The sequence below is a fragment of the Coregonus clupeaformis genome, chromosome 11 (genome assembly GCF_020615455.1).
Source record: "Coregonus clupeaformis isolate EN_2021a chromosome 11, ASM2061545v1, whole genome shotgun sequence".
NCBI lineage: Eukaryota > Metazoa > Chordata > Actinopteri > Salmoniformes > Salmonidae > Coregonus > Coregonus clupeaformis.
The window spans coordinates 46,552,166-46,571,524 of record NC_059202.1 but is presented as its reverse complement, the minus strand read 5'-3'; the positions used below and the strand labels follow the sequence as shown (position 1 = coordinate 46,571,524).

General features: G+C 41.9%; 1 protein-coding gene across 3 annotated transcripts in view; it reads right to left on the bottom strand.

The window, feature by feature from the left end:
- LOC121531527 (kit ligand) overlaps positions 1–17,307 on the bottom strand; it is a 73,010-nt gene extending 55,703 nt beyond the window's left edge. For all 3 annotated transcript variants that reach the window (XR_006661562.1, XR_006661563.1, XM_045223571.1), the window contains exon 1: positions 17,056–17,307. Coding sequence is in view for 1 of the 3 variants with exons in the window: in XM_045223571.1 (XP_045079506.1) it covers positions 17,056–17,070 (15 nt within the window). In the remaining 2 variants the exon portion in view is untranslated. The remainder of the gene's footprint in view (positions 1–17,055) is intronic.
- Positions 17,308–19,359: the final 2,052 nt, after the last annotated feature.

The window sequence follows — 19,359 nt, the reverse complement described above, 5'->3', positions numbered from 1 at the left end:
ACCACCTGGGGGCAGCCCGTCATGAAGTCCAGGATCCAGTTGCAGAGGGAGGTGTTTAGTCCCAGGATCCTTAGCTTAGTGATGAGCTTTGAGGGCACTATGGTGTTGAATGCTGAGCTGTAGTCAATGAATAGCATTCTCACGTAGGTGTTCCTCTTGTCCAGGTGGGAAAGGGCAGTGTGGAGTGCAAAGAGATTGCATCATCTGTGGATCTGTTGTGGGTATGCAAATTGGAGTGGATCTAGGGTTTCTGGGATAATGGTGTTGATGTGAGCATGACCAGCCTTTCAAAGCACTTCATGGCTACAGACGTCAGTGCTACGGGTCAGTAGTCATTTAAGGTTATTTAGTGTCTTGGGCACGGGGACTATGGTGTTCTGCTTGAAACATGTTGGTATTACAGACTCAGTCAGGGACATGTTGAAAATGTCGGTGAAGACACTTGCCAGTTGGTAGCACATGCTCAGAGTACACGTCCTGGTAATCCATCTGGCCCTGCGGCCGTGTGAAGTTGACCTGCTTAAAAGTTTATACATCGGCTAGGAGAGTGTGATCACATAGTTATCCAGAACAGCTGGTGCTCTCATGCATGCTTCAGTGTTGCTTGCCTCGAAGTGAGCATAGAAGTGGTTTAGGTCGTCTGGTAGGCTTGTGTCACTGGGCAGCTCAGGAGAGTCCCCATGTAGTCTGTAATAGTTTAAGCCCTGCCACATCCGACAAGCGCCAGAGCCGGTGTAGTACAACAAATCTTAGTCCTGTATTGACTCTTTGCCTGTTTGATGGTTGCCGGAGGGCAGAAGCGGGATTTCTTATAAGCGCCGGGTTAGAGTCGTCTTGAAAGCAGCCGACCCTTTAGCTCAGTGCGGATGTTTCCTGTAATCCATGGCTTCTGGTTGGGGTATGTACGCACGGTCACTGTGTGGACGACGCATCGATGCACTTATTGATGAAGCCAGGGACTGATGTGGTGTACTCCTCAATGCTATCTGAAGAATCCCGAACATGTTCCTTTCTGTGTAGCAAAACAGTCCTGTAGCTTAGCATTGCGCATCTAACCATTTTTTAATTAACCGAAAGTCACTGGGGCTTCCTGCTTTAGTTTTTGCTTATAAGCAGGAATCAGGAGGATAGAGTTATGGTCAGATTTGCCAAATGGAGGGCGAGGGAGAGCTTTGTATGCGCTCTGTGTGTGGAGTAAAGGTGGTCTAGAGTTTTTTTTCCTCTGGTTGCACATTTAACATGCTGGTAGAAATTAGGTAGAACGGATTTAAGTTTCCCTGCATTAAAGTCCCCGGCCACTAGGGAGCGCTGCCTCTGGATGAGCGTTTTCCTGTTTAGTTATGGCCTTATACAGCTCATTGAGTGCAATCTTAATGACAGCATTGGTTTGTGGTGGTAAATAGACAGCTATGAAAAATATAGATGAAAACTCTCTTGGTAAATAGTGTGGATCTACAGCTTATCATAAGGTACTCTACCTCAGGTGAGCAAAACCTTGAGACTTCCTTAGTATTTGATTTTGTGCACCAGCTGTTGTTTACAAATATACACAGACCGCCACCCCTTGTCTTACCGGAGTCAGCCGTTCTATCCTGCCAATGTAGCGTATAGCCCGCTAGCTGTGATGTTGTCCATGTCGTCGCTCAGCCACGACTCAGTGAAACATAAGATATTACAGTTTTTAATGTCCCGTTGGTAGGATAAACGTAATCGTAGGTAATCTAATTTATTTTCCAATTATTGAAGATTGGCTAATAGGATTGATGGAAGAGGCAGTTTACTTCGCCGCCGTCGGAACCTTATGAGGCACCTGACCTACGCCCACAATGTCTCCTTCTCTTTCTCCTGCGAATGACGGGATTTGGGCCTTGTCGGGTGTCTGTAGGATATCCTTCGAGGCTGCCTCATTGAAGAAAAAAATCTTCGGCCAATACGAGGTGAGTAATCGTGTCCTGATATCCAGAAGCCTTTTTGGTTATAAGAGACGATGGCAGAAACATTATGTACAGAATCAATTACAAATAATGCAAAAAAACACACATAATATTACAATTGGTTAGAGGGCTGTAAAACGGCAGCCATCTTCTCAGGCGCCATCATCTTATGATCACATCTTTACTAATGCTGCAGAAATTTGCTTTAAAGCAGTATCCAAATCGATAGGATATAGTGATCACAATATAGTAGCCATATCTAGGAAAAACCAAAGTTCCAAAGGCTGGGCCAAATATAGTGTATAAGAGGTCATACAATAAGTTTTGTAGTGATTCATATGTTGATGATGTAAAGAATATTTGCTGGTCTGTGGTGTGTAATGAGGAGCAACCAGACGCTGCACTTGACACATTTATGAAATTGCTTATTCTGGTTACTAATAAGCATGCACCCATTAAGAAAATGACTGTAAAAACTGTTAAATCCCCTTGGATTGATGAGGAATTGAAAAATGGTATGGTTGAGAGGGATGAGGCAAACGGTATGGCAAATAAGTCTGGCAGCCCAACTGATTGTCAAACGTACTGAAAATTAAGAAATCACGGGACTAAACCAAAGAAAAAAATAATGTATACTATGAAACTAAAATAAATGATATAAAGAATGATAGTTAAAAGCTTTAAAGACTTCTTCATTGGCAAGATAAGAACACGTAGATATGACATGCCAGCAACAAACGCTGACACTACACATCCAAGTATATCTGACCAAATTATGAAAGACAAGTATTGTACTTTTGAATTCGTAAAGTCAGTTTGGATGAGGTGAAACAATTATTGTTGTCTATCAACAATGACAAGCCACCGGGGTCTGACAATCTGGATGGAGAATTACTGAGGATAATAGCGGACGATATTGCCACTCCTATTTGCCACATCTTCAATTTAAGACTACTAGAAAGTGTGTGCCCTCAGGCCTGGAGGGAAGCTAAAGTAATTCCACTACCCAAGAATAGTAAAGCCCCCTTACTGGCTCAGATAGCCGACCAATCAGCCTGTTACCAACCCTTAGTAAACTTCTGGGAAAATGTATGTTTGACCAGATACAATGCTATTTCACAGTAAACAAACTGACAACAGACTTTCAGAACGCTTATAGGGAAGGACCCTCATCAAGCACAGAGCTTATAGAAATTGATGATAAAATGATTGTTAGACTTCAGTGCAGCTTTTGACATGATCGATCATAGTCTGCTGCTGGAAAAAACATATGTGTTATGGCATTACACCCCTGCTATAATGTGGATAAAGAGTTACTTGTCTAACAGAACACAGAGGGTGTTCTTTAATGGAAGCCTCTCAAACATAATCCAGGTAGAATCAGGAATTCCCCAGGGTAGCTGTTTAGGCCCCTTACACTTTTTCCATCTTTACTAACGACATGCCACTGGCTTTGAGTAAAGCCAGTGTGTCTATGTATGCAGATGACTCAACACAATGCACATCAGCTACTACAACAACTGAAATAACTGCAACACTTAACAAAGAGCTGCAGTTAGTTTCGGAATGGGTAGCAAGGAATAAGTTAGTCCTAAATATTTCCAAAACTAAAAGCATTGTATTTGGGACAAATCATTCACTAAACCCTAAACCTCAACTACATCTCAAAATGAATAATGTGGAAATTGAGCAAGTTGAGGTGACTAAACTGCTTGGAGTAACCCTGGATTGTAAACTGTCATGGTCAAAACATATTGATACAACAGTAGCTTAGATGGGGAGAAGTCTATCCATAATAAAGCGTGCTCTGCCTTAACAACACTATCAACAAGGCAGGTCCTACAGGCCCTAGTTTTGTCGCACCTAGACTACTGTTCAGTTGTGTGGTCAGGTGCCACAAAGAGGAACTTGGGAAAATTGCAGTTGGCTCAGAACAGGGCAGCACGGCTGGCCCTTAAAAGTACACGGAGAGCTAACATTAATGAGCATCCATGTCAATCTCTCATGGCTCAAAGTGGAAGAGAGATTGACTTCATCACTACTTGTTTTTGTAAGAGGTGTTGACAAACTGAATGTCCCGAGCTGTCTGTTTAAAATACTAGCAAAACAGCTCGGACACTCATGCATACCCCACAAGACATGCCACCAGAGGTCTCTTCACAGTCCCCAAGTCCAGAACAGACTATGGGAGCCGCACAGTCCTACATTGAGCCATGACTACATGGAACTCTATTCCACATCAGGTAAGAGCAGAAAGATGTTTAAAAAACTGGTAAAAATACACCTTATGGAACAACGGGGACTGTGAAGAGACACACACAAAGGTACAGACACATGCATACGCACACATTGTGATACTGTTGTATGGTGGTATTAAACATTTTCAATTGTAGATATGTAGTGGTGTAATAATGTTATATGATGTACTGTTTTATCTTTTGTTTTATATGTAATGTAAGTGCTTGAATATGTTTGGACACCAGGAAGAGTAGCTGCTGCCTTGGCAGCCACTAATGGGGATCCCTAATAAATACAAATAAATACAAATACATTGACAGGCAGCCAAATGGGGTGGAAGACACACATTACTACTTCACTGGAAATCACGAAGCTGTTTAGCCATGGAGAAAATACTGAATCTTGCCTAGCCATGATTGGTTGAGATAATGAGGGGGCTGGGACATTCACGAGAGTATATAATTACAAATACCCTGCAAATTCCCTCCCCCATATTACAATTTGTGCCACCCATAAGTGAGAAACCTACATGCGAAGTATAGACAATATATTGTGCTACGGTTATAGAAAATAACTATCTGGTCAGACCCCAGTCCTACCTACAGCTTATAAAAAAAATGTGCTCTTTTAGTATTTTTTGCAGTAGGTTTCCTGAAGGAGAAAGCCTCCACTTCTATGTCAAAGAAAATAAAACAAAACCACTCTAGTAAATACTACAGTGATGTCTGCCAAAACACAACAGTAAATACTACAGTATACTACAATCCGCAAAAACACTGCATTAATTACTATAGTATATACTGCAGTTTTATTTTACTAAAATATTTATATTGGAGCAAATCCAACACAATACATCACTGAGTAACTGCCTCCTTATTTTCAAGCATGGTGGTGGCTGCATCATGGTACGGGCATGCTTGACATTGGAAAAGACTTGGGAGTTTTTTAGGATGAAAAAATATGGGATGGAGCTAAGCACAGGCAAAATTCTAGAGGAAAACCTGCTTCAGTCTGCTTTGCACCAGACACTGGGAGAGGAATTCACCTTTCAGCAGGACAATAACCTACAACACAAAGCAACATCTACACTGGAGTTGCTTACCAAGAAGACAGTGAATGTTCCTGAGTGGCCAAGTTACAGTTTTGACAAATCTGCTGGAAAATCTATGGCAAGACTTGAAAATTGCTGTCTAGCCATGATCCCCAACACCTTGACAGAGCTTGAATACTTTTGAAAGGAATAAGATGCGCAAAGCTCTTATGAGATTTACCCAAGAAGACTCACAGCTGTAATCGCTGCCAAAGGTGTTTCTAACATGTATTATAAACTGCGTGGTTCGAGCCTGAATGCTGATTGGCTGAAAGCCATGGTATATCAGGCAGTATACCACGGATATGACAAAACATATATTTTTACTGCTCTAATTATGTTGGTAACTAGTTTATAATAGCAACAAGGCACTCGTGGGTATGTGGTATATGGCCAATATACCACGGCTAAGGGCTCTATCCAGGCACTCGCGTTGCGTCATGCGTAAGAACAGCCCTTAGCCGTGGTATATTGTCCATATACCACAACCCTCGGGCCTTATTGACTCAGGGGGTGAATACTTATCTAATCAAGGTACGGTATATTAGTGTTATATTTTTCATTATTAAAAAATATATATATCTTCCACTTTAACATTACAGAGTATTTTGTGTAGATCGTTGACAAAAAAAACAATTAAATCAATTTTAATCCCACTTTGTAACACAATAAAATGTGAATAAATCCAAGGGGGGAGTGTAGACTTTCTATAGGCACTGTACCATTGACTTGCATTGATTTGTGCCACAAATGCTAAAAAGTTAGCATTTGAAACAGTGGCCAGGTAAACAAAACCAAAGCATGGTTTGCTGTCATTCCTTGTCCATAAACAGCTTACAGGGTAAGGCAACCAATAGGTCGTTTACAATTTGGGTGAACTATCCCTTTACAAAAAAAGCACCTACTAGCAGGAACAGCACCATCTCGTGGTCAGAACCTGTTGGATAGGACATAAACCTAACAACTTCTTTAATATCCCTGAACAGGGGATAAACACATCACCAAATCCACTGAGAATACATTACAAAGGATGAAGAAACAATACTCCGAGCCACAGCTCCATACTTCTTGTCAGACATAGACTACTGATACTGTCTACTCGTTTTTGAGGTGGATTTGGCGTGGGGTGTGGGGGGTCCATGGTTGGCTTTTTGACCATGTCTTACTCATTGTTAGAAAAAGTTTGGTCCACATCGGATGTTAGGTACTATATTCATTGGATATTTTATTAATCCTATAAATTAAAATGGCCAATTTGGGTGCAATCAATTAACTTAATATCTCAGAGATCAAATTATATTTCAAAAAAATAATGTTGCAGGAATGCTAATCTTATCTGTTTCTAACTACAGAAATGATTTCAGAACAATCTGAGATGGTGGGTGTCATGGCTTGCTGAAATGACATGGAACGACCCATACTGTAAGCCCCCATTGAGAAATCCAGACAGATGTGGAAAGGTCCGGATACAGACTAATATGATCAGCCAAAGAGATACTGTACAGTTCCTTGCAAAAGTATTCATCCCCCTTGGCGTTTTTCCTATTTTGTTGCATTACAACCTGTAATTTAAATGAATTTTTATTTGGATTTCATGTAATTGATATACACAAAATAGTCCAAATTGGTGAAGTGAAATGAAAAAAATAACTTGTTTCAAAAAAAGTCTAAAAAATAAATAACGGAAAAGTGGTGCGTGCATATGTATTCACCCCCTTTGCTACGAAGCCCCTAAATAAGATCTGGTGAAACCAATTACCTTCAGAAGTCACATAATTAGTTAAATAAAGTCCACCTGTGTGCAATCTAAGTGTCACATGATCTGTCCCAGAGTATATACACCTGTTCTGTCCCAGAGTCTGCAACACCACTAATCAAGGGGCACCACCAAGCAAGTGGCACCATGAAGACCAAGGAGCTCTCCAAATAGGTCAGGGACTAAGTTGTGGAGAAGTACAGATCAGGGTTGGGTTATAGAAAATTATCCCAAACTTTGAACATTATTAAAAAATTGAAAGAATATGGCACCACAACAAACCTGCCAAGAGAGGGCCGCCCACCAAAACTCATGGACCAGTCAAGGAGGGCATTAATCAGAGGCAACAAAGAGACCAAAGATAACCCTGAAGGAGCTGCAAAGCTCCACAGCGGAGATTGGAGTATCTGTCCATAGGACCACTTTAAGCCGTACACTCCACAGAACTGGGCTTTATGGAGGAGTGGCCAGAAAAAATCCATTGCTTAAAGTGGTCCTAAATTGAAGATGTGGCAAATAGGAGTTGCAATATCGTCCGCTATTATCCTCAGTAATTCTCCATCCAGATTGTCAGACCCCGGTGGCTTGTCATTATTGATAGACAACAATCATTGTTTCACCTCTTCCAAACGGACTTTACGGAATTCAAAAGTACAATTCTTGTCTTTCATAATTTGGTCAGATATACTTGGATGTGTAGTGTCAGCATTTTGTTGCTGGCATGTCATACCTAAGTTTGCTTATCTTGCCAATGAAGAAGTCATTAAAGTAGTTGGCAATATCAGTGGGTTTTGTGATGAATGAGCCATCTGATTCAATGAATGATGGAGCCGAGTTTGCCTTTTTCCAAAAAATTTCATTTAAGGTGCTCCAAAGCTTTTAACTATCATTCTTTATATCATTTATTTTTGTTTCATAGTATAGTTTATTTTTATTTAGTTTAGTCACATGATTTCTTAATTTGCAGTACGTTTGCCAATCAGTTGGGCTGCCAGACTTATTTGCCATACCGTTTGCCTCATCCCTCCTACAAACATGCTGCTGGTCAGTCAGGCTTTTGTTTTGCTTTAGGCCAAAGGGACAACAAATATTTCACTCAGTGCTGGTGCTTTACAAGTATTTCAAGTCTGGTTGAAGAGTTCCTCGAGCATGATAAGCCTCTCTTATACCAGTGTATTGTATTGTATGTGGGTTGAATGTATGGTCAAAAGTCATGACTGACAATAATGCTGTTAGTCTCAGCAGGGACAGGTTGATTTAGCATACCTGAGCTGCTTACAGATCATCCAGTCTGATCCATTTGACTAGCATTCTCAGGCATGTGGAGTCTAGACCTCAGGAGACATGGCACCCTATCCCTTTATAGTGCACTACTTTTCCCCTATGGGGAATATGGTGTCATTTGGGATGCAGACACTGACTCGAGCCTCAGCAGCATTCCATTTTACTGGCAATCATGCAAAGATCAACTGGACTGTCTAGTTTGACCACTTTCATTCACACAGGCCTCGTTTTGTGGCTTGCCCCTAACACTTTCCAGACGCTTAGCCCTCTGAGTTGTTGCCTGGTAAATTATGACATTGACCCCCAAAAAAGCATCCCCATGAAGGTTGACCTAATTACAGTATGGGGGTAGTGTCATCTTCCGTAATCACTACCCGACCAAAAGGTCGTATATCTGAGGGGAAAAGGGTTGTGTCCCGTAACTCTCTCTCAATTCATAGCCTCGTTGACCCCCTCCGCTGGACCACTAACTCTTCCTAAATGTGCTTGGCTCTCCACAAGGGGCACGTCGTAAAGCAGAGATACGAACAGGGCTGTCAGCGTGTGACCCTAACTTTTAAGGAGACCTGGGAGCCCCCCGGTCTGCCGTCAAGACTGTGAATGGGGGTTAAGAGTATTAAAGAAAGTAAACTGTTATACCCGGCCTTATTTTGGTCTATGAAACCTTGACTACTGAGGCATTGGGGACCTTTGAGGAAGGAGGTCATGGATATGATTCATAGCAGACATAAAAACAACCTAGAAGGTACAGTATGTGTAGCCTATATCTGTCGATGTGCTTTGCTCTTCAGAAACGCTCAAAGTTACGCACCTCACCACACACATTATTTTCTTGATGGCCAAACATTGCACACATCCTGTATCGTATTATCCTTTTATAGCTATATATTTATTTTTCGGCAGCAGCTGCAGACTATTGCGCAATGGGGAAATGTTTTAACCTCAAGGATCTGACACTTTTTTTCAATTTTCGCCTAAAATGACATACCCAAATCTAACTGCCTGTAGCTCAGGACCTGAAGCAAGGATATGCATATTCTTGATACCATTTGAACGGAAACACTTTGAAGTTTGTGGAAATGTGAAATTAAAATAATAATATAATATGCCATTTAGCAGACACTTTTATCCAAAGCGACTTACAGTCATGTGTGCATACATTTTTACGTATGGGTGGTCCTGGGGATCGAACCCACTACTCTGGCGTACAAGCGCCATGCTCTACGATCTGGTAAAAGATAATACAAATAAAAAAACATGCATTTTTTTTTCCTTCTCCATCATCTTTGAAACGCAAGAGAAAGGCCACTAGATTTTGGTAGCAGTGTGCGTGCAAAGTTTCAGATTGATCCAGGGAAGCATTGCAATACTGGACTATTTTGTATCAAGTCTGCCCAAATGTGCCGAATTGGTCAATTGATACATTTTCAAGTACATAACATACAAAAATGATATGGTAACACAAAATGTAAGTTTACACACTCCCAGGAATGTCATACATAATGGATCATTAGCTTATATACTAACTTTCACACATCTAGATGGCCGGGCAGGGTGGGTGTGGAGCCAGAGACAGCAGGGGTTCAAACTGTAGAACCAAGTTCCTACATTTGAATATAAAAATTGATTTTATCAAACAAAACTATGCTAAATTTGATGTCTGGGACCCTTAGGATGACAAATCAGAGCATGATTACTGAATGTAAGGACATTATTTACCTTCAGAGGTGACTGTATCAAACCAGTTGCCGTGATACATTTTCTGTTGTTGTGCACTCTTCTCAAACAATAGCATGGTATTTTTTCACTGTAATAGCTACTGTAAATTGGACAGTGCAGTTAGATTAACAAGAATTTAAGCTTTCTGCCCATGTAAGACATGTCTATGTCCTGAAAGTTTGCTGTTACTTACAACAGTCATGCTAACCACATTAGCGCACGTTAGCTCAACCATCCCGTATACGCAACACCGATACAGTTGAGGTTAAAGAAGTTATTATTACTGTAGTTGACTTGATAAAAAACAAGCAAGAGGGAAATGAAAGAGGGGAATGTTTCCTGTATTCTGTGAGGTACCATACATCTGTCAAAACTATGAGTGGCTCATTGGAGTCAATAAAGTTTTGTTCCAAACCATAGCGATAGATAGAGTACTCTAGATGGATATAACCCGTTTTAGCATGGACATTGCCAATAAGGGCTTCCACACGACATCAGGGAACAGGCAGAACATTTGCGTTACTATGAATTATCAGGATTTATATAATACTTTAATTTAACCAGGCAAGTTATTGAGAACACTGGATACATCATAGGCCTACCAAAGGGTGTAAAGTTTCACAGATAGTGTGCATAATGTATTTCTCAGTTGCTGTGCTGAAGTTGCTGTGTGCATAAGAAACAGGAAGGCTAGTCTAGATGTGAGAAGTTCAATTATACTAACTGAATCAGAGAAAAGCTGTACTGACTCAAAGAAAAATGAGGCTACAGTTAAGTCCACACTGTAGGCTATGGTTAAAGTGAGAAACACCTGATTTCAGTTAGGCTCATTTCCCAAGTCTGGATACAAGGAAAAATAGGATAGGATAAGGACTCTGGGTCTGAACACCTCCCTCTGCAACTGGATCCTGGACTTTGACGGGCCGACCCCAGGTGGTGAGGGTAGGCAACATCACCTCCACCACGCTGACCCTTAATACAGGGGGCCCCACAGGGGTGTGTGCTTAGTCCCCTCCTGTACTCCCTGTTCACCCACGACTGTGTGGCCACGCACCGACTCCAACACCATTATCAAGATCGCTGAAGACACGACGGTGGTAGGCCTGATCACTGGTGACAATGAGTTAACCTACAGGGAGGAGGTCAGTGACCTGACAGTCTGGTGCCGGAGCAACAACCTCTCCCTCAATGTCAGCAAGATCAAGGAGCTGATCGTGGACTACAGGAAACGGGGGTGGGGGGAGAGCATGCCCCCATCCACATTGACGGGGCGGCAGTGGAGCAGGTAGACAGCTTCATGTTCCTCGGTGTCCAAATCACTAAAGACTTAAAATGGTCCAAACACACACGCAGTCGTGAAGAAGGCGCGACAGTGCCTCTTCCCCCTCAGAAGGTTGAAAAAGTTTGGTATGAGCCCTCAAATCGTGGAAAGGTTCTACAGCTGTACCATTGAGAGCATATTGACTGGCTGCATCACTGATTGGTATGGCAATAGCACCGCCCTCGATCACATGGTGCTACAGAGGGTTGTGCGGACAGCCCAGTACATCACTGGGGCCGAGCTCCCTGCCATCCAGGACCTCTATATCAGGCGCTGTGAAAAGAAGGCCAGGAAAATCGTCAAATACCCCAACCACCCAAGCTATAGACTATTTTCCCTGCTGCCGCACGGCAAGAGGTACCCGGTGCATCAAGTCTGACACCAACAGGTTCTTGAACAGCTTCTATCCCGAAGCAATACGACTGATAAATAGCTAACAAAATAGCTACATGGACCGAGTCTACCTTGTATCTTTGACCTTTTAAGTATTTGCACTGTCTCTATGCACACGCATAGGGCCCTTCACACACAAACACTCACTCCATCATTTGCGCACTCATACATTTATACTGACTCTACACACCCACTCACATGCAAGCTGCTGCAACTCTGGTGCCAGGATAATGCTGTACATTTACAGTGAAATTCTCCCTGAAATCTAAAACTAAGCAAAACAATACATTTGCACATAAAATACATTTATTCATATTGGTAACATTAACAACAAATTAACAACATAATTGACAATAGAAGTTAGAACAGTTAACACATATGTAACCAAATAAGATCATCACTAATCGAAAAAACTATATTGTGTGCCTGTGTGGGGGGAGAGAGTGACAAAGAGAGAAAGGGAGATTGAGTTAAAATTGGGATTGGGTACAATCCTAGATCTGTGATCAGGATCAACTATTCGGGGTAAGGGGGTTCAGAGGCGGTGAAACACACAACGGGACAGTTTGGGCAGAAGAGCATCCAGGAGAGAAGTCAGCACAGCATCAGGTGTTCCTCATGGGGCTCTGTAACAATCCTCCTCAGTTCTGATTTGTTAGTTCTTCTCACCCTTAATTAGGACAAGCATAGAAAAAGAAAGAATATAATGAGAGACAGAACACCCATGAGGAACATGGGTTGAGTCGAACCTACAGCATATGTCCAATATGGTTAATGAAATCAATGGCGTCATTGAACAAATACAAATAAGACAACTAGATACATCTACTTCAAACCCCTGCTAACTAATAAAACATTTATGTAGCCTACACAATACCACAAATTAGTTTACCAGATTTTCCTTTCTTTTCTGTTCCACCAAATGATTGCATACTACTGATAAAGTGAACAGGTTTCCTAATACTGTAACATTACATGGAATTATGTTGTTTAAATTAAACCAATGGTTAGCGGGGAGAGGGTATACAGACACTTCTGGCCTGCAAAACTATGATATTTGTCGCACAGCTGAGAGCCGAGTGAACCGAATCACACAGGGTTGAGGAGGATACTGTCCCGGAGTTGTGGCCGTTTATGCTCTCCTGATTGACTAGGAGACTACAGTGCCTTGCAAAAGTATTCATCCCCCTTGGCGTTTTTCCTATTTTGTTGCATTACAACCTGTAATTTAAATTGATTTTTATTTGGATTTCATGTAATGGACATACACAAAATAGTCCAAATTGGTGAAGTGAAATTAAAAAAATTACTTATTTCAAAAAATTCTAAAAAATAAATAACGGAAAAGTGGTGCACATGTATTCACCCCCTTTGCTATGAAGCCCCTAAATAAGATCTGGTGTAACCAATTACCTTCAGAAGTCACACAATTAGTTAAATAAAGTCCACCTGTGTGCAATCTAAGTGTCACATGATTTGTCACATGATCTCAATATATATACACCTGTTCTGAAAGGCCCCAGAGTCTGCAACACCCCTAAGCAAGGGGCACCACCAAGCAAGCGGCACCATGAAGACCAAGGAGCTCTCCAAACAGGTCAGGGACAAAGTTATGGAGAAGTACAGATCAGGGTTGGGTTATAAAAAATATCCGAAACTTTGAACATCCCATGGACCACCACTAAATCCATTATTTCAAAAAGGGAAAGAATATGGCACCACAACAAACCTGCCAAGAGAGGGCCACCCACCAAAACTCACGGACCAGGCAAGGAGGGCATTAATCAGAAAGGCAACAAAGAGACCAAAGATAACCCTGAAGGAGCTGCAAAGCTCCACAGCGGAGATTGGAGTATCTGTCCACAGGACCACTTTAAGCCGTACACGCCACAGAGCTGGGCTTTATGGAAGAGTGGTCAGAAAAAAGCCATTGCTTAAAGAAAAAAAAAAATAGTTATGCACGCTCAAGTTCAGTTGTTTTGTCTTATTTGTTGTTTGTTTCACAGATAAATATATTTTGCATCTTCAAAGTGGTAGGCATGTTGTGTAAATCAAATGATACAAACCCCCCAAAATTTAATTCCAGGTTGTAAGGCAACAAAATAGGAAAAATGCCAAGGGGTGAATCCTTTCTCAAGCCACTGTATATCCCAGTGACATATCTAGATGGCTACCAATGTTAGTTATTTCTTGTCTAGGCTGCCATCCTACTTGAAATATAATCATGGGAAGGAGAATAAAAAATATCCATGTTACTAGCTACCACTGGCGACACTATGATGGGCTACACCTTAGGTCGGCAGGCACCTCGATACACACCGGTGCACTGGTCATTCGCGTCGGCTTAGAGGCTTGCGAGTACAGCCCACGGTTTATGTGCAAAATGTGGCCCGTCAAGCCCCCCCAAAAACTGCTAGAAACAAGTCATTTCTCTGTAGTAATGGTGAAAACATACCGGTCAATTATTATCTAGGTGATGCTTTTCTAGGTCGCACAGCAATATATTTATGAGCAATTTAGAGCAGACCAAAATGGCATGTGTCAACTTGAGCTAGCTAGCTAGCTTGCTTAGCTAAGAAAACATGCAGTATTTCAATTCAATAAAGATACTTATTAACAAGTCAAGGTACCTACCCAGCAGCTGCTGAAAATATTCTTCCACCACAGCCGCTTCAAGAAGACATTTACTAAAATAGTCTGAGCTTCATGTGTCTCACCCGACAGCATGAGGTGGCACCTGAAACTGATCATTTTAATCTGCAGTAGGCATAAACTATTACTGTAAAGAAATACAGTGTGTTCGAGTAATTATAGTTAATAACAGTATTTTCCAGCATTTTACCCATAAAGCAGTGCAATCTACAGCATTAATGCTTTAAAACACGTATTTTACTCGTGTTTTACTGTTGAAATTAGAAAAGTAGACACTGTACATCACACACAACATAATACATACATTGCACGTTACCTATGTAATACATAGCCCTACACCCAGTGGGGTCTGAAATTATTGACACCATTGATAAAGATTAGCAATAATGACTGTATAAAATTAATAATTCAATACTGAGCTATACTTTAAATAAAAAAAGGGTAAATCATATTATTTTATACTAATACAATTGAGAATGAGATTTATTTTCACTAATGTAGAAGTGTTTAGAAACATATTATATTCTTAATTCTAATAAAAGTGACTCCAAAATGACACAATACATTATTTACCATTAATTTTTATTGAGGACAAAATTATCTGAAACGCAACCAAAATTAACTGCAAATGCATCCAACAAGTCTGTATAGTCACAAGTTTGATGTAGTCATTGTGTGCTAAGAATAGGGGACAAAATACTAAACTTTATTTATAACTTATCTTTAGGGGTATCAATAATTTTTGACCCCTACCTTTGAGAAGAAATTGTATTATTTGTTAAACTAAATCTCTATCTTTGGAGCAATTGTATTGGTATAAAATAATATAATTTCCCAATTTTTGAGCATACAATATAGCTCAGTATTTGAATTATTTATTTTATATAGTCATTATTGTTTATCTCTATCAATGGTGTCAATCATTTCAGACCCCACTGTAGGCCTACATAAATAAATGACCTGAATATTGATAGGCTATTCAAAAACGATATGTTGAGAGGCTGTGTAGGCTACTGAAGCAAATACACAATGATTTTCCCCATCATTGCTGTAAAAATTACGTAAACATAATTCAGAAGGTATTCAGACCCCCTTGACTTTTTCCAAAATGTGTTACTTTACAGCCTTATTTTAAAATGAATAAAATTGTTTTTTTCTCTATCAATCTACACACAATACCCCATAATGACAAAGCAAAAACAGGTTTAGAAATTTTAGCAAATGTATATTACAAAAACTGAAATATGACATTTACATAAGTATTCAGACCTTTTACTCAGTACTTTGTTGAAGCACATTTGGCAGGGATTACAGCCTTGAGTCTTCTTGGGTATGACACTACAAGCTTGGCACACCTGTATTTGGGGAGTTTCTCCCATTTTTCTCTGCAGATCCTCTCAAGCTCTGTCAGGTTGGATGGGGAGCGTCGCTGCACAGCTATTTTCAAGTCTCTCCAGAGATGTTTGATCGGGTTCAAGCCTGGCCAAAGAGTTCAATCTTGGTTTCATCTGACCAGAGAATCTTGTTTCTCATGGTCTGAGAGTCCTTTAGGTGCCTTTTGGTAAACTCCAAGCGGGCTGTCATGTGCCTTTTACTGAGGAGTGGCTTCCGTCTGGCCACTCTACCATAAAGGCCTCATTGGTGTAGTGCTGCAGAGATGGTTGTCCTTCTGGAAGGTTCTCCCATCTCCACAGAGGAACTCTGGAGCTCTGTCAGAGTGACCATCGGGTTCTTGGTCACCTCCCTGACCAAGGCCCTTCTTCCCCAATTGCTCAGTTTGGCCGGGCGACCAGCTCTAGGAAGAGTCTTGGTGGTTCAAAACTTATTCCATTTAATAATGACGAGGCCACTGTGTTCTTGGGGACCTTCAATGCTGCAGAAATATTTTGGTACCCCTACGAACAATTCCTTCAGCCTCATGGCTTGATCTTTTCTCTGACATGCACTGTCAACTGTGGGACCTTATATAGACAGGTGTGTGCCTTTCCAAATCAATTGAATTTACCAGAGATGGACTCCAATCAAGATGCAGAAACATCTCAAGGATGATCAATGGAAACAGGATGCACCTGAGCTCAATTTCGAGTCTAATAGCAAAGGGTCTGAATACTTATGTAAATAAGGTAGTGCTGTTTATTTTTAATACATTTGCTAAAAATTATATTTAAAAAAATCACTTTGTCATTATGGGGTATTGTGTGTAGATTGGTGAGGATTTAATAAATTTTAGAATAAGGCTGTAACGTAACAAAATGTGGAAAAAGTCAATGGGTCTGAATACTTTCCTAATGCACTGTATACAGTGTGCCAAAACCAATAGCCTGTATTACACTTTCATTTGTCTGTACCCACAAACCAATAGGCATATCGCATGGCACATCAAAATACTGTACATGTACTGGCATGAACCTACAGTATGTTTATCACTGTTTATCATTTAAGGCTATAACCTCAAACCATATAAGCTACAGTGATTTCATGAAAGGAAAACGATTAGGTCCTACACGCGAAAATATTGTACATTATTACACACAATTCAACAGGGGCGCACCGCACCAGGCTTACAGGACAAACAGCATAAGCGTTTATCCAAGAAAGACATGCAAATAAAAGACAGCCTATAACAAGAAAGTGAGTAAGAAAATGTGCAGTTCCGATGTTAACTTACTTTTGACTTCTTCATATGGAATGAGAGGAGTAAATCCAATGTATGCGAAACCCTATTTTATCTTACTTCTGCGGGGAGGAAGGGGGTTTTCATCATCCCGCGTGCACATATCCAATGCCCCAGTCAGTATCCAAACAGGGGAAAAAATATTAAACCTCATAAAACTGCTGCTATAAGCTCTGTTGATGATATTTATGGTATCCAAATACACACATCATAGCGAGCTCATGAACGGGGACTGCGAGACCATAGTGAGTTGGTGGCTTTTTTTTACAGGGCAACCCCTTTTTATCCGTGCTTCATGTGCCGCCCACAAGAACCGTTCCCGCCCGTCTGCTGCTCTAAAATATGGAAAGCCAAAAGGTTCAAATCGTCTTACCAGGAACACGTCTTAACACTTGTAATTTTAATTTTTCACTTGCTTTTTTCAAATGCTTGTTATGGTCATTTTTGACATGTTCTTTACACCTTTACAGTGTGCATTCACAGGTGATGTTAACGCTCTAACCCAGAGACTCTGTCTAGAGTCTTGTTCCAGAGACTGGGTAGGCCGACCCCCTGGGATGAGGGCTGACTGCCGGACATGGGGGGGCGACCACCACCCGTGTCCATCAGGACGCGCTACTTCATCCAGCCAGCTCCCTTGCCCCAAGGAGATGGGGGGAGAGGGGCCCAGTGAGGGGGGCCAACCCCGGAGGGGTCCTAAAACTCACCCATGGCCACCAGGGGCGCCACTACATCCAGCCAGCTCCCTTCCCCAGGGATATGGAGGGAGAGGCCCAGAGAGGGCTGAGACCTGACCCAGGGAGGGGGCCGACCCCTACCCATGGCCACCAGGGGGCGCCACTACATCCAGCCAGCTCCATGCACCAGGGAGATGGGGGGAGAGGGCCAGAGTGGGATGGGCCAACCCAGGGAGGGGGGACCGAACACCGGAGAGAATCCGACCCCTGCCCGCGGCCACCAGGGGGCGCCACTAACTACACCCAGAGAGGGCTGGGGCCGACCCCAGGAGCGGGAGCCAATTAAAAATAATTACCGAAAATAACTTATTTGGTAAATACAGGCTTAGGAAATGTTATACGTTTTGTTCAATGAGATAATCTTCATCAGCTAACGTCACATTTTGTTAGCTTTTAAGGATTTATGTATTGAAAAAAAGCACATAAAGCACATTAAGGCTTCATAATTCATACATGTCATGTTAAATGACTGATATTATCACATAGAAGAAAACGTATAAGATCTCCTAAGCCCATCTTAACCTCAGACCTTATTGTTGGCATTTTGTTATATTTCTACCATTATTACATTTACATTTGAGTAATTTAGCAGACGCTCTGGTAATATTTTGCCTCTCTGTGGATGACTTCGTCAACCATTTTGAAAAGAAGGTTGACGACATCCGATCCTCATTTATTAAGTCAAATGACACCGCTGGTCCTGCTCACACTGCCCTACCCTATGCTTTAACTTCTTTCTCCCCTCTCTCTCCAGATGAAATCTTGGACTTGTGACGGCCGGCCGCCCAACAACCTGCCCGCTTGACCCTATCCCCTCCTCTCTTCTCCAGACCATTTCCGGAGACCTTCTCCCTTACCTCACCTCGCTCATCAACTCATCCTTGAACACTGGCTATGTCCCTTCCGTCTTCAAGAGAGCGTGAGTTGCACCCCCTTCTCAAAAAAACGTACACTCGATCCCTCTGATGCCAACAACTACAGACCAGTATCCCTTCTTTCTTTTCTCTCCAAAACTCTTGAGCGTGCCGTCTTTAGCCAACTCTCTTGCTATCTCTCTCATAATGACCTTCTTGATCCAAACCAATCAGGTTTAAAGACTGGTAATTCAACTGAGGTCGCTCCTACCAGGTGGCATGGCGAGAATCTGTCTCCGCACTACGTGCTCTCACCACTGGTGTCCCCCAGGGCTCAGTTCTAGGCCCTCTCCTATTCTCTCTATACACCAAGTCACTTGGCTCTGTCATATCCTCACATGGTCTCTCCTATCATTGCTACGCAGACGACACACAATTAATCTTCTCCTTTCCCCTTCTGATAACCAGGTGGCGAATCGCATCTCTGCATGTCTGGCAGACATATCAGTGTGGATGACGGATCACCACCTCAAGCTGAACTCGGCAAGACGGAGCTGCTCTTCCTCCCGGGGAAGGACTGCCCGCTCCATGATCTCCCCATCACGGTTGACAACTACGTAGTGTCCTCCTCCCAGAGTGCAAAGAACCTTGGCGTGACCCTGGACAACACCCTGTCGTTCTCCGCTAACATCAAAGCGGTGACCCGA